The sequence below is a fragment of the Vombatus ursinus genome, unplaced genomic scaffold, assembly GCF_900497805.2.
Source record: "Vombatus ursinus unplaced genomic scaffold, bare-nosed wombat genome assembly UNPS02014818.1, whole genome shotgun sequence".
NCBI classification, from domain to species: Eukaryota; Metazoa; Chordata; class Mammalia; order Diprotodontia; family Vombatidae; genus Vombatus; species Vombatus ursinus.
Genome location: NW_020954596.1, coordinates 50,548,551 through 50,560,857, shown reverse-complemented (window position 1 = coordinate 50,560,857; position 12,307 = coordinate 50,548,551). Strand labels below are relative to the sequence as shown.

The following is a 12,307-nucleotide window of genomic DNA, read 5'->3' as shown; positions in this document are numbered from 1 at the left end:
GATTTCTTCCATTTTTGTTTTTAAAAAAGACTATTTGTTACATGTGATATTTCTTTGGAAAGAGGTAACAGAAGGGATACTGAGGGAAGCTACAGTGATGTAAAAAAAATGACATCAGTAACAAAACTTTTTTTAAAAAAATAAGCTTTAAATATAGTTAAATTCTGAAAAAATGCTCAGAAAACATAATTTTAAGAAATTGGTTTTCTGGGACAATTATTAATAAGCATTAAAATAGTTTGAAAGAATTTTACTGTAAGGTTCCATCACTACAGAAACTTCAAGGAACTTTGCTCTGAAGAGAGATACCACAGTTATAAAAAAAAATAATAACTAACATTTATGTAGTGCTTACTATGTGTCAGACACTGTGTTAAGTGCTTTACAATTATTATCTCATCCGATCCTCCCAACACCCTGGGAGGAAGGTGCCATTACTACCCTCATTTTAAAGATGAGGAAACTGAGGCAGACAGTGGTTACATGACTTACTCAGGGTCACAGAGCCACTAAGTTTCTGTAGCAGTTTTGAATACAGATCTTCCTGACTTTAGGCTGGCACTCTATCCATTGTGCCCCTAGCTGCTAGTATTTTACAGACCAAAAGTGAATAAATTCTAAAACCGAATAAATCTTTTGGTCTGATAATTTGTGGGCTAATGCTTTCATCAGTATCACTGCCAACATTATTATTATTATTATTATTAAATATACAGTATTATGACTATTCTCTGAATGGTACTGTCCTTTAGAAGCAGTCCTTAGTTCCGTAGAGATTATAAAATTATTTATAGCCCAAAAATGATATGCCTTTTTAAAGGCAATTTTCTTTCTCTTCACATCTGTGGTTTCATTGGTATAGGAGGCAGAAAAGTGATCAACATTTCTGTGGTCTTAAGATTGATCAACAAAAAGCCCTACACACACATTATCTCATTTAATCTGCAAGTGCTCTGCAAATTCTAATCCTGGAGACCTGCCTGGAGGTGCTGAAGGGCTAGAGATTCAAGCAGGGTTGAAGACATAGTTTTGAGTCAGAGGAAGAACTTGAACCTGGGTCTTCCTGACTCCAAGGCCAGCCCTCTATCTTCTATTCCATACAGTCAAGAAAATACAAAATCTTAGAAAATACACTCGGACACTCAGCCTATGTCCTATCCCATTTCTCTCTTTGTTGTTGCTGTTCAGTCATTCAGCCATGTCTGACTCATTGTGACATTGTATAGGGTTTTCTAGGCAAAGATACTGGAGTGGTTTTCCCATTTCCTTCTCTAGCTCATTTTACAGATGAGGAAACTGAAGCAAAAAGGGTTAAGTGACTTGTTCACCGTTATGAAGCTAATGAATGTCTGAGGTCAAATTTAAACTCAGGTCTTCCTGACTCCAGGCCCAGCACCTAGCTGTCTCCAAGGCAAAGGAAGGTTAAGTGACTTGCCCAGGGTCACACAGCTAGTGAGTGCTTGAGGCTAGATCTGAACTCAGGTCTTCCCGACTCCAGGCCCAATGCTCTATCCACTGAGCCAACTAACTGCCTCCATTTCTCTCTTAGATTGTTGTTATTTATTAGTTACTTCAGATACAGTTCAACACTGATCAGTGTGATAATCCACTTCAAAATATTCAAAGTTGACTGTAGTTAACCTAAAAAATCTAGGTATTGTTGACCTCATCTAAAATTAGCTGTCCACAGTTATTTGGCATCTCACTATCAGAATGAGTTTTCAAGGGGGAAAACTATCAGAAGAGTTCAAGTATCTCTCCCCCAACTACAGGAGAAAGGAAAGTGGGTGGAGGGTGGTGGAAGTAAGTCAATAGGATACTTTGAGCTCCATCTGCTCTCACAAGGCTAGTTATGGAAAGAAAAACAGTACAAAAGTCAGCTATGTTCATGACTGCACAGCAAGCCAAGAACAGAAAACTTGGATCGAGTGCTGAAACTGGAAACAGAGCAGCATGGCGTGGCCCATTTGAAAAACGAAAACTCAGCCACCTGTAGTCATCCTTGGCCAGCGCCCTCCCCTAGGAATCTAAATGTAGAGTGAGTGTCTTGTGTCACAGACAGAAATATATGTGTGGGCCCCAGAAATGAGTCAAACCCCCTATGCCAAAGTACCATCCTAGCACTGCATTTTCTTCCCTGATCGCCCACCGGAATGACTCTGGCAGGCTTACAATGGGGTCTCAGATACCTATCTGCTAGTGAAGGACCTGACGAAAAGAATTCTGGACACGAGAGGGAGAGGGCACAGGTTAAGTTCTTATCTGCTATCCCGAGTGCCCAGCTGAACCAAAACGTGCAGGGAGAATACACAATCTGTTAAAAGGCTGAAGCCAACATCACTTTCTGAGCTCCCTGCTGTTGGCCAGCTTTCTCTCCCACTGTGAGCAGCCATTTCACTAGGCGTTCCCCTGTACGTGCCTGCATATAGACACATGTAAGTATATTTATACAGGCTAAATCTGCATAACACACACATACCACACATACAGGCAGACCCAGTGATGGACTGCACATCTGCCTTCCAAGGACCAGCCTAGTTAAGTTTGAAGAGGTTCATGCCTACAAGTTGGGCCATAAATTAGTTCGTTCATTCAAAATTCATTCATTCATTCATTCATTCATTCATTCATTCATTTTTGGCAGCAGTAAACATCTACAAAGGCATAGGAGGATTGGGCTGTGTATGAACACAACAATAAAAGGGAAATTCCTCAGGAGTAGTATGATACAGAGGAAAGAGTGTTGCCTTGAGCCAGAAGATCCTGAGTTCAAATTCCACCTCTGATATTCACTACTTCTCTAACACTAGGGAAGTCACAACCTCCCTGGGTCTCAGTATCTTCATTTGTAAAATGAAGGAGTTGAACCAGATGCATATGAAGGTCCCTTTCAGCCTGACATCTGGGATTCTATGAAATTACAGATGCTGAAAATACTGAAGTAATTAAAACTTATTTATATGTATGTGTGGAATGCTCTCCTATATTTCTTCTTAAATTAGAGACAAATTTTAATGTGGTAAAAATATCAGTAGTATCACTTGTGGATAACAATTTATTTTAATTTATCTAAAACAATTACAACTCATGTGAGCGTATGGGGCATGCTGAATTAGGCTTCCGCTGTTAAACAAAAAGGCAGATCACCAGGGTATGGTAGCACATATCAATAATACTCTGCTACCACAGAGGTGGAGGCTCTTGGCCTGTGTGGACTGAGGAGCTCTGTTTGAGATTCAGTGAGGCTAAAGTCAATTGGGCAGCCACAGTTAGTCCAGCACCAATACAGTGAACCATGGGAGGACCCAGAACACCTAAGGAGATTGGAAACAGCAAGATAAAGCTTCCATGCTGATCAAAAATTGGGACAGAGTACATGAATGGCCACTGCAATTTCGGCCTGGACAAAAGACCGAGACCTGGGCTCCATCGATCAGTCAGTCAATGATCTAGTCTACATGACCTCTATAACCTTTTTTCAGCTCTAAAACGTTATGATTCTGATTCTATTCCCTTAGGTAAAACAGAGCTCTTTAAATGCCTCAATGCACTACATAAATACTACTGATTATTTCCATTACTAGTAGGAAAGTTTAGAGCTAGTATAAAACTGTGAGCAGGAGAGATTTTGAAGATTAATGCACACTCTGAGAGATGGGACACTAGTCAAATTCAGGAAATGCTTTACTGTATGAAATGTAATATCTTAACAAGTACAACACTGAACAATCAGACTTCCTAAGTACCGTCATAGATTGAGAAACAGGGTGGAAGGGTGGATAGAGCACTGAACTTAAAACGAAAAAGACCCGGATTCAAATTGAATCCTTACCAGAAGAAACTGCTAGTGGCCAAGAGAATATCACTTAACCTCTTAGCCTCAGTTTCTTCATCTGTAAAACAGGGATAATATGTTTGACCTACGTTGTGGAGTGCTTTGCATAAAGTGCTATAAAATGTCAGTTAGCATTACCATTATTATTGTTTCCTACCCCACTTCTTAAAACAATCAGATATACCTTGATATATGCATTCTAGTATCCCCATTTCAAGAAGCTTTTTAATCAATTTGGTTTTCAAAGACCCTAAAATATTCTCCCAACCACATAAACCCTTGATGTATATAAATGTATGCTGTTAATTAAAAACATACTGTATCTATACATCAAAGCTGCCTCAACAGCATTTTTATTGGGAAATATTGTTAGCAGATCTCATAAGTTGCTGTATATATAATTCAAGATAAAAACAAATTTGCAGTACATTTTAAAAAATTCTCAAACTCAGACTTATGAAAAAATTCAACTGGTTTTTCTACAAATTGATAATTGTATTGTACAAATGAAAATTATATTAGGCTGATGAATTGTCTTTTCAATATCCAATTCATTACTGTGTCATGGTTATAATGTATGTTGGCAATGGAGAGAGAACTTTTTTAGTTTGTCCAGATTTCCAGATCCTATGTCATGTCCAGAAAAAGCCCTTAGTTATAAAGACTGAGTAAAATGATTTTTAAAATTAAGGTGTAAGATAAGGTTTCATTTTTTATAAAAACTGCATTGTTTTAATCAAATTGTTCCCTTCTTAAAAAAAAATTAGCATTGACAAATTTTGCCTAGGCCAGGAAAAGACAACTCTAGGCTGAATTAGATCTTTGGTTATCAAATCCTAATTGAACTCAATTTTCTTGGATGTGAAGGCCAGACAGTTCAGATACGTGGGGGATGCATGTGGCAAAGATTTAATCAATTTTAAAACATGGTGGTTTGTACATGTCTGAAACATTTGTGCCCCCATGAAATATTGCAAAGCTGAACTGAAATGCCCTTCAAAATAGAGCTTGTTTCTTTTCATCCTTTAACAGCCCTCATAAGCTAAAGATGAAGAGTACAGTTACCTTTCGCATCTGTGCCAACAATCCTTCAAATTCCTTTAGATTCAGTGTGGTTCCACTATATGCTGTGCAGCTGTTTGCTGCTTTCCCCAGCCAGTAAATGGTAACTAATACCTGAGAAAAAAAAGAAAAGAGGAATAAGTACAGAATCTCTTTGTAAGATTACTTTTTGACTTGCTAAGGAATCTATACTCGGCACTAACAGGAAGGCAGAAGAGGGAGAATGTCTGATATTGATTTATAGAAAGCTCACCATCCATGAGGTACCTATTAAATGCAAAATTCATTTTAATAAGAACCTAATGTCATGTCAGTCCGCACAAACAAGATTCAGTAGTTAACACTGGACTAAGGTTTTAGGGAAAGTTTACTAATGGGAAAGGCCTCTGAAAGAAAGACCAGAAAATCCTACAACATTATTTTCAAAGAATGAAAGTGTTTCAAAATTAAACAAGCAAAATTTCAGCAATTGCTTGGACTCTTCATTGACCCAGAGCAATCTGCCAATAACTTTAAAGAAACACTGCAGATTATTTTAAGGCCAAGATGTAGTCTCAGTTCTACATAGAGGTTTTTCTACATAGTACTGATGGGAAAAACAACACATGTAGGAATGAAATTAGATTGTAAGTCACCAGCATGCCTACCATGAAATGGCATTTGGGTAAAGCCAGGGAAAAAAACAACAATAACTACACAACTGTAAGCCAGGGATGTAACAAGTGGTAGAATCAGAAGAGTTTTGGGGTTTGATTTGAACTAACAATTAAATTCTATGAACTCTGGAACTCAACGACTTTATCCTTGCTGATGCCAATGCTGACGTTGATACCGATTAACATCTCAACTGTTCATCAATCTTCTATGTTCAGTTCAATGTCATGAAACTGTGGTTCCAAGTTAGGGTGGTTTTCCTATCCCTCAAAATAAAGTTTTCAGTAAAAAACACACAAACAAAACAAAACAAAACAGAACAGAACAAAACAAAACAGAACAGAACAAAACAGAACAAAACAAAAAATCCATACAAGTTGCATTCCCCAAATCAAGGCCAGAAAGGCTTCAGATGAGGGCTAGTCCCTTAGAAGGGAATCATCCAGGTCCGAAAATCTCAGCAGAGGCAAGGTTGTTATTTCATTTCCATCCTCACCACTGTTTTGTTAGCAAAATTAGTGAGACTTCTAAATATTTAGTTGAGTCGCCACTCATTCTGTCTCGCCTTCCTTCATTAAGCAGGTCTGAATATATTTTGAAGAACACAGCATTTACATAGTTTCAAATGGCAATAATTCTAAAATATGACATCTGTATCACAGCTTCAATTAAATTTTGATTTCATACTTCTGCAGGACCTTCATGACTCTCCCAAAACACCTATTTCCATGTAAGTCTTGGAGTTTGAATACATTTAGCAAGCAAATTTCCAGAGAATAAAATCCTCCAAATGTCAGTACATTAACCAAGACCATAATAATATAACTCTAATGTACACTAAGTGTAGTAGATGATTTGGCAAATAACGGCAGACACAAAGGCATTAAAAGACAGGCAACTTTAATCTATGGACTTTTTTAATACAATTGAAATTTTACTTGGAAGAATGGCATACACCTCCTTGGGAATTTCAGCATGAGGAAGAGGTTGAATAGGAAAAGGGGGTGTCAGTCAAGTTTATGAGCTGACAGGATGAAAACGCAAACTCCCAAGTTACCACTATGCTAATAACCAAGAGAATTCAGACACTCTCTGTCAATATTAGAAGCATTTGATCATATCTGATATTCTCCAATTTAAATTTTAAAATGGAATTGGTTTAACCTATTTGCCTTTTTGTAAATGAAACCCAACTGGAAAATGCTGGTTCAGAATTGAACCTTGCTTCATATGACTGTACAATTACAAAGTAATTTCACGAACATTGTTTCCATTTGTCTTCGGAAAACATCTCTGAATACTTGAAAGGTCTGTGGAAAAACTTAAGTCAGCAAAAATGTAGCCTACCTACAATAGTTGCCACTTCAGTTTATTCTACTGTTTTCTTAAAACAATTTGCCCAAATGTCTTAATTTAATAATCTCCTCTGTGTCTACCAACCTGGTTGAGAGACTGTGTAATGTAACTATTACCACATGTTACTTGATCTCTAAGTAACCCAACCACTCACTGGAGATAAGCTTTCATTTCATTCTAAATTTGGTATTTTTTAAAGTATACGGAAACCCTAAAATTTTGCTATTTCCATTCCCATTAGTGTCATTAATTACCACATCGGTGCAAAATACTAATTGTATTCTGAGGAAGGTTCTTCTTAGGTAAATGAGGGATCTCATAATCTGAATTTATAGTTTTGATCATCAACAAAACCAGAGGTATACAATAAAACAGATCTATATGTAGGTATAAAGGAAAATTGAAACTTACATTTTTCAGCTTTCTGCTACAGTCAATGCTCCTATTATATAAGAAAAGCAGAAGAAAAGTAATTAGAAAAGCAAATTCCTCATAAGGGTATAACTCATGTGACTTTCCTCCAGAAATACAAAAATATTTTTGGAAGTTAATAAATACAAAATAACTAGAAAGATGATATGAAGTAAGATATTTTACATTATATATATTATATATTTTTTTTTAAGAGAGAGAGAGAATGTTAAGTATTTCAAAAATGGAACGAAGATAAAAATAGAGAGTTTAGACCTCATGAAGGAAAGGTATGATTATAGCACCTTAGTGAAATATAAAGATGAAGATAGGGACTGGACTTCTAATTTCACTGTTATAGGAACACATGAAAAATTTCTACAAGTCTACTTCCTCTGCAACTTAGGAGTTGCAGAGTGTTGACTTGAGCAGTGACAGGCTAAGTGACTTAGTCACACAGTCAGTATTTGTCAAATCTGCATCTTGAGCTTAGGTCTTAATCTAACTTTCTCTAAAATTAAATTCTATTTACTGGTTGTAACATGGAATAAAATTAGATTCATAAATTTTAAATTCATAAATATATAAATATATTTTAAACTTACATTATCAAAACTTAATTGCTTAAAACTATAGGTTTTATCAAAGCAATTAGTAAGGGAGAGGGTAACTATATTTCATAAGTCTTGCATTTCACTCTAGGGATCTCGGTCAATACTTTCATTTACTGATCCTCTCATAAGCACAAAAAACCTTATTTAAATCATGATAAGTTTGATAATAGATATTTAAGAAACAATATAATTAATAAATTATGTTACTTAAGCTGTGAACATCAGCAAATGTTGGAGTTTTAACTACAATATGTGTGTATACACTCCAATGACATGTGCATGAATACAAGAAGGCTTCCAAAATGAGACAAAAGTATGTAAAGATATTTATGTAGGATTATTTTATGATAGACATTTATGTATGTGAGAGTTCTAAACACTCAGGTAAAAGCATCCATTTGAAGTTTCCATCATTCAAATATAATGGGTTCCAATTTCCTTTTAATAAAAATTAATTAATTTAATTAAAAATTAAATTAATTAATTTTTAAAAATTTAATTAATTAAAAATTAAAAACTGGGAACCTAAACAGGGATGGGAAGAGAATAAGCATTTATACAGCACCTACTAAGTGCCAGGCACTGTGCTAAGCATTTTAAAAATATTATTTCACTTGATTCTCACAATAACCCTGTGAGGCAAGTGACATTATTATTCCCATTTTACATTTGAGGAAACTGAGGCAAACAAAGGTTAAGTGACTTGCCCAGAGTCATACAGTGTCTGAAGCAGGATTTGAAATCAAGCTTTCCTGATGCTAGGCCTAGTACCTTATTCACTGTGTAACCTTGCTGCTTTCATTGAATGTTTATTCTAAAAAACTACAACTCCCTCGGTCTATATTTTATATGTTCAACACATACAGGATACATGAATTTTATATATTCATATATAGAATACATATACATGTGAATATATATAAATATACATAAATATATATGAAAATACATATAGAACATTTGCACTTAATTATACAGAATAATTACAAAATAAAGTAAAAATGTTTCTAAAATAATATAAATGAATAGTTTGAGAAAATCTTACAATACTCTTTCTGAAAATCATTATTTTACTTCATTGGAATGATGTTTATTAATATATCTTTCTAAACTTTGGCTCTGATTCCTCATCCTAATTGCCTTACATACAAGCCAAATTACATGAAATTAGAAATTAGAAATAGTGAGACGGTCCTTGCCACCAAACCCTTGGCATTGTCAAATGCTTCAACAGATATGAAATAGTACTGAAAAAAGTACATTACCATATGCCTTGGTGCTATGAGGACCAATGGACCTTTCCATCTGATTTCTAATTGAAACCTTCACTGCTATATGTACTTTGAACAGTATAAGCTCTTAAATAGGCTTCATCATTCCTTACTTCGTTTACTCATAATTTTTGGTTCTATCCATTACTTATTAAAAAAAACTAAACTTTCATATAAAAAAATTTCAATAGTTGCTCTTTAAGATTAGTTACCATATGTCATGGATTATATCATGCAATAATGTACATAACAAATTATTCTTTTATGTATTCACCAGCTCTTCTGATTCAATAGAAGAAAAAAAATAACTCAAGAACATGCTGTTATGGCTTCAATCTCGCACTGCTATAACAATTTAACAATGTCCCCTTGTATAGTGCATCTTGGGGCTGATATGATAACAAATAAAACCAACAGCCTTGATGAAGGGCTTTGGGAACAGGTAGTTGACTTCTCCCCGTATCCTGAACCCCAGAAACAAAAGGAAGAATATTTCTCTGGGCAATATGGGTGGAACAACAGCATTGCAATCTTTATATAAAAATGGTTATATTCAAACCATGCTAAGGAAAAGGGAAGAACTTCAGGGAAGGTGATGGACTAGTAGGTTCCCAAACTTATTTGGCCTACTGCCTGCCCTATTTAAAAAAATAATTACTTAGTGGCCCCTGGAAATCTACTTTCTTTAGTAGTTTTTTTTTTTCTTTTTACTTTCTTTACTTTCATTAACAGGTTTTTCTTGGGGGGGGGAAATTTGTGTCATTTCAAAAAATACAAAATTTTGGGGTTTTTTTTAAATGACACATCTGAAATTCAATAATGTATTGTAAATTTGTGGTTTTTTCCCCTTTTTGATGACACAATATTGTGTCATGTAACCCTATAGTAGCATATAGTAAACAAGTCATTACATCCACACATTACTGGCGATGCATGCAATGCATGACATGCTCGCCTGCCAACACTTGCTCGTTAAAACCTGTTAGCAGACTTGACCACTCACCAGTTATAACTTGCATTTTCAGTGTTTATTTGGAAAATAATGTAATCATAATGACTATAATGTAATCACTACAACTTTAACTCTGTTACACATGAAAAATGTATGAATGGATTTTCAAAATGTTCTTATTTTCTCTTCCTTCCTTATGCTTCCAACGCCCCTTATTTTTATTCAACGTCCCTCAATTGCACCCGAGGATACTACCTCCCCTGTGGATCATTCCAGTGCCTCCCAGGAGGCAGTAATGCCAACTCTGGGAACCTATGGGCTAGTACGGAAAACAGGAAAAAGGAAAATGAAAAGGGGAAAGCGTGAAGAAAACAAAAGTCAAAGACCAGGAAAAGGTGGGAAAAGGGAGAACTGAATGACAGGAATTAAAGGAGGGAAAGATACTAAAATAGAAGGAAAGATACTAAAATAGAAGGAAAGACCAGAGAGAAAAGAAGAATGGGGGGAGTGTGGGAAGAAGGAAGAAATAAGAAGGCAGAAGTTAATTGTGAGGTAATTGTATCAACATAATTGAAACATACTGGCTCTTCTCCTAGGACCCTCCTTGCCTCTCTCCCTTTGCCCTCTCTTTCTCCCTTCCTCTCCCCACCCCATTTGCTGTCCTCTTTTATAATTATAGTCCTACTATAATTACCATAAACTTCTTTGCAATCTGAATTTAAGAGCTTTCTGGATCTGAACACTGCCCAGAAATATCTTTGTTTTCTAAAGTTCTAAATGATTATAGATTTTAGAATTACCCTAGAACTAGACTCTTGCTAAAATCCTGCATAGATGACATGAAGGTCATAATTTTACAAAGGATGGACTTCTAGCTTTAAAATTTTGTGTATTTATGTGAGGTATGCTTTCTCTGACTCCCTAGATGAAAATGTGTGTAACATTTCTATCAAATCACTAAATTGCCATTACTCACAGCCACCTGACTTTTAGGTTCAACAAAAATGCCAATTAGTCCATGAAATTCAAAATGGGGGCTAGTTTCTCTCTTCTCTGAAACTATAAAACTGAATATTTTGATTTGCAGATGGCCTGATATGAGTTAAAAGTTCCAAACCAAGCATGGAAACTGCTTACAACTTAGTACACCACATTCTTATCAGAAGATAATCAAAGATTATCAAATTATTTACCATGGTTATTTGCTCAACTGAAAAAGTCTCAAAGGGCAAGCAAAGTTCAGCCTCTCTAGCAATAATTATATATAAAATGTATGCATATATATACATATATATGATGTGTGTATACACACAGATACCTATCACATATGCATATATATGTATACACACATATACATATACACACGCATATATCTATCCAGTACCCAGGATCCTTGTTCCAGAGTTCCAGGATAAAAGAGGGATTGTCAAAACCCCTTGAATTGTGGCAGAGTGGAAAGCACACTAGACAGGGAATCAAGCACCTCGGTCCAAAGTCTGTCCCTGTCACTTCTCCCCTCTCTGTTTCTCAGTTTCCTCCTCTGTAAAATGAAGGGGTAGGAGGGGCAGCTAGGTGACACAGAAGATCAGATTATTCAGTATGAAGTCTGTTCTAGTACTAAAACTCTGTGCACACAATCCCTCACTTTACAGAAGATTAAGTTCCGAAAGGTGACCTGCGCAAAGCCCCACACAGTGGTAGAATTAGGACTAGGATGCAAAACACCAAATTCTAAATCCAGGTTTCTTTGCACTGTACTACAATGTTTCCAATGAAATAAGAACATAATTTAACTGGATTGAGCATTAGAGGAAAAATTTTTATTTGGATATTTTCAAAGACGAGCTATTTAAAAAACTATATTTTTCAATACCTGAAGAGTCTGTGATTTATTAAGTTTAGGTCCTCCCCTTTAAATAATGCAGTCAGCAACTCTTCTTGAAGAGCTGGACATAACTGAATAACTGAATAACAAAAAGAGGAATTGTGCCTCCCCCCTAAAAAAATTTATCATGGTTGAGACACCCTTCTGGTGATAAGCCTTTCTAGACTTAACTAGACCATTCCTCAGATGCCTATTCTCTTACCTTCTGCCCATAAAATCAATCCAGTTTAATAGCTATTAAGGAAATAGGGGTTCGGCTTCCTGGAG

The 12,307-nt window shown here is 35.7% G+C and overlaps 1 protein-coding gene across 3 annotated transcripts in view; it reads right to left on the bottom strand.

The window, feature by feature from the left end:
* LIMCH1 (LIM and calponin homology domains 1) overlaps window positions 1–12,307 on the bottom strand; it is a 366,761-nt gene that overhangs the window by 99,278 nt on the left and 255,176 nt on the right. For all 3 annotated transcript variants that reach the window (XM_027836209.1, XM_027836207.1, XM_027836208.1), the window contains exons 5-6: window positions 7,319–7,349; window positions 4,901–5,011 (exon numbers count right to left, since the gene is read on the bottom strand). In XM_027836209.1, the coding sequence (XP_027692010.1) occupies window positions 4,901–5,011; window positions 7,319–7,349 (142 nt within the window). The remainder of the gene's footprint in view (window positions 1–4,900; window positions 5,012–7,318; window positions 7,350–12,307) is intronic.